This window comes from Physeter macrocephalus, chromosome 21 (genome assembly GCF_002837175.3).
Source record: "Physeter macrocephalus isolate SW-GA chromosome 21, ASM283717v5, whole genome shotgun sequence".
NCBI lineage: Eukaryota > Metazoa > Chordata > Mammalia > Artiodactyla > Physeteridae > Physeter > Physeter macrocephalus.
In genome coordinates, this window is record NC_041234.1 from 110,479,221 (window position 1) to 110,482,678 (window position 3,458).

General features: G+C 63.0%; 1 protein-coding gene across 1 annotated transcript; it reads right to left on the minus strand.

The window, feature by feature from the left end:
• Positions 1–1,704: 1,704 nt before the first annotated feature.
• SOX3 (SRY-box transcription factor 3) lies at positions 1,705–3,063 on the minus strand. The gene has a single exon (XM_024128193.2). It carries the CDS (start codon positions 3,061–3,063, stop codon positions 1,729–1,731), a length of 1,335 nt encoding a protein of 444 aa, XP_023983961.1. The 3' UTR covers positions 1,705–1,728.
• Between the last annotated feature and the right edge of the window lie 395 nt (positions 3,064–3,458).

Here is a 3,458-nt window from a genome sequence, read left to right on the forward strand (position 1 = left end):
GGATGAGGATAAAAAACAGTACACCAGGCCGAGCTTACTGGAAAGCCCGAGTTTAGTTATTCTGGGATAGCGAGGTAACAGGATTAGAGGGATTAAGGAAATCACCTCAAACAGCTGAGGAGGGGGTAAAAAAACACTGGTTCTATTTGTTTTCTTCCTAGGCCCCAGATACACTGGGGCCGTGTGGCCAGGCGCGAAACGAAAGGCCTTTCGGGGGGCACAGTGGAATGCCCAAGGGTCAGGGATGGAGGGAGAGTAGGGGGAGGGAGGGAGTCGAAAGCGGGCTCGAGGCTTGGGATGAGAGAGAGAGTCTCTTCTAGAAAACAAGTCAGTGGACTGGGTTGACAAGTCAAAAAGAAAAAGCCATCGAAGGAGTTTGAGAGACCTTTTAAAGTCTAAGGTGGACTTTTAAAAACCACACCTTCCAGCGTTGAATGCTGGCTCCGGCCGCTTCAGCTACCACGGTTGAAATGTATTCGTTTCCTGCCAGGGACTCCTGTAATCATTTATGTTTAATAGGCTAACTGATATTTCCGAAGGGTTTTCGTTTTGTAAATCGTTCGGCTTGGCTCGAGTGTCTTCCCGCCCCAGTGCACAAAGGTAAATGTGCCCCTTTGGAGGCCGGTTTCCGCGGCCGCGGCGGCCCCTCCCCGCCCCGCGTGGCCGCCGCCGCGATCAACAAGTGCGTGGCCGCGGGGTGCCTGCCTCAGCCGGAGTGTGCTCGCTCCTAGGAGACGCTCCCAGGAAGACAAATCGCTTTCTCCTCGGAGTTTCAGTTGAAAATATCGGGAGCCTCTGTGTTTGGGCTCACCAGCAGTTACAAAGGAACCATTTCAGGTCACACTCGCCTCCCCCAGCCTCCCAACCCCTGGCCCCGGCATGGGACCACGGTCGTAATACCGAGTGATGGTCCCCTCCCTAAGCCGCACCTAAAGTTTCAGGCCCGCAAAATTACCAGGACTCCATTATGTTGGTTATAAAATTTATTGATCTCTCATTTAGGAATTCAGAGTAAAACCTTGAAAAACCTGAAACAAAATAGCCCCTTATCCCCACCACCCAAACGAAATCCAAATACGTTAGCGCGACGAAATATCAAACAGATCACGGCAGAAATCACCAACTCATTAGCCTAAATGCTGACTGGACAGAAGCTGTCCCGCGGCCAGGGGCGGCGAGGCGGGAGACACACGCACACCTGGCTATAAATTAACATCTGCTTTGGCTGCCGCGCCGCTCCGAGCGGTCAGCGCCCCGCCCCCGCCAAAGCCCACGAGGAAAACCGATGCAACGCGACTGGGGGAGGAGGCGTTGCAGTTCTCAGGCCAGCCTCACCCGAGAGTACGTTTCTCCCATCCACTCACTCCTCGGCTAACAGCAAACTAACGAAACAACATTTTCAAATGCAACAGAAAAAACCAGGAACCCAGGAGGAGGAGGAGGGGGGGGGCTGCTTTCTCTTTGCAAACAACACAGCGATTCCCAGCCTACAAAAGGGGAGGGAGGGGCAGCGGAGAGGGGCAGGCGAGCTCGAGAAAGTCCCATTTCCGCCGCTCCGGACTCCTTTTTGCTTTTGTACAAAACCCGACAGCTAGAGCAAAACTTTCTGTCCTCCCCATCATCGGTACAAGGCAACAGTCCCAGGCAAGCAAAGCTAAACAACAAGGCGTCCCAACTTGGGGGTGCGGGGCGGGGTGGGGCGGAGGAGCGGCGAGCGCAGGCCGGTGCTCAGATGTGGGTCAGCGGCACCGTTCCGTTGACGGCAGTCCCGGCGCCCTGGTAGTGCTGGTGCACGCTGTGCAGGCGGCCCCCCGGCAGCGGCGAGGCGGCGTCAGCCGCGTCCCCGCCGGGCGGCAGGTACATGCTGATCATGTCGCGCAGGTCTCCGAGGCACGCGCGCTGCGAGTGCGACGCGATGGCGGGCGGCGGCGAACTGGGCTCGGTCTTCACCACCGTGCCCATGGGGCCCAGGCTCATGGCGGCGGCGGCGGCGGCGGCGGCGGCGGTGGCTGGCTGCTGCCCGTAGGCGGCGGCGGCGGCGGCGGCGGAGGGCGCCATGCCCCCGTAGCCCGAGGCGGCGGCGGCGGCGGCCGCGGCGTTCATGTAGCTCTGGGCGCCGGGCGGCATCATGGGGCTGTACTGCAGGCCGGCCATGTCGTAGCGGTGCATCTGCGGCAGCGCGGGCGGCGGCGGCGGGCTGCTCATGGTCGCGGGCTGCGCGTAGCCCAGCTGCTCCTGCACCAGCGAGTACGCGCCGTTGGCCCAGCCGTTCACGTGTGTGTACGTGTCCAGGCGCTGGCCCACGCCCACCGGGCTGCTAGCGGCGGCGGCGGCGGCAGCGGCGGCGGCGGCGGCCGCGGCTCCGGGGGGCAGCAGGCCGCCGGGCAGGGAGTACTTGTCCTTCTTGAGCAGCGTCTTGGTCTTGCGGCGCGGCCGGTACTTGTAGTCCGGGTATTCTTTCATGTGCACGGCGCGCAGCCGCTTGGCCTCGTCGATGAACGGCCGCTTCTCGGCGTCGGTCAGCAGTTTCCAGTCGGCGCCCAAGCGCTTGCTGATCTCAGAGTTGTGCATCTTGGGGTTCTCCAGGGCCATCTTGCGCCGCTGCCCGCGGGACCACACCATGAATGCGTTCATGGGCCGCTTCACCCGGTCTTGGTCACTGCCCCCGCCGCCGCCGCCGCTCGCGCCACCGCCGCTGCCGCCGCCTGCGTTCGCGCCGCCGCCTGCGTTCGCGCTACTCTTGCCTGCGCCGCCCGGGGCTGCGGGGCCGCCCGCGCCTGCAGCTGGGGTGGGTGGCCCCACGGGGTTCTTGAGTTCAGTCTCCAGCAGGCTGTACATGGCCGGGGCGGGAAGAAGGTGCGCCAGGGTGGCGGGAGGAGAAGGCGCTCCCGGGGCTGGAGCGGCCACGGTGAAAAGGCCTGGGGACTCCGTCGGAGGGGCGCTTGGGGGCCGGTGGGCCAGCGGGTCGGGCAGGAAGGGCAGGCTTGCCGAAGTGCTCCGCGCCAAATCAGCGGGAACCCGCAGGCTACTCGCACCTGATGCGTTGTCTGGGGCTGGTCGCATTCGCAATCTGGCCGGGCGCTCGCCGGGCGTCTTATATACCTGCTCGGATTCCCCCGGGGTTGGGGCTCGGTCCGCCCCTCGCTCCCGGGAGGCCCGATGATTGACAGGCTCGCAGTGGTGCGCCCTGGCCAATCATCACGAAGCCGCCGTCCGGCCCCGCTGGAAGAAAAAAAGTTCGGGGAGTCCTTTCGTTCACCCCCACGCCCTTCTTGGGCCCGGTGACGTGATGAGAGTTATTCAGGAGGCGGGAGTCCCGGGGAGCCGCTCAGAGACCACCAGTTAGGGTCTCAAAAAGTTTGAAAGAACGAAACTCGAGGAGGTGACGGAGGGGGGAGGGGGCGCGCGAGCAGGTTTGGGGGGGAGGGGCAGGGGGCGCCCACGGGGTTCAGAAAACA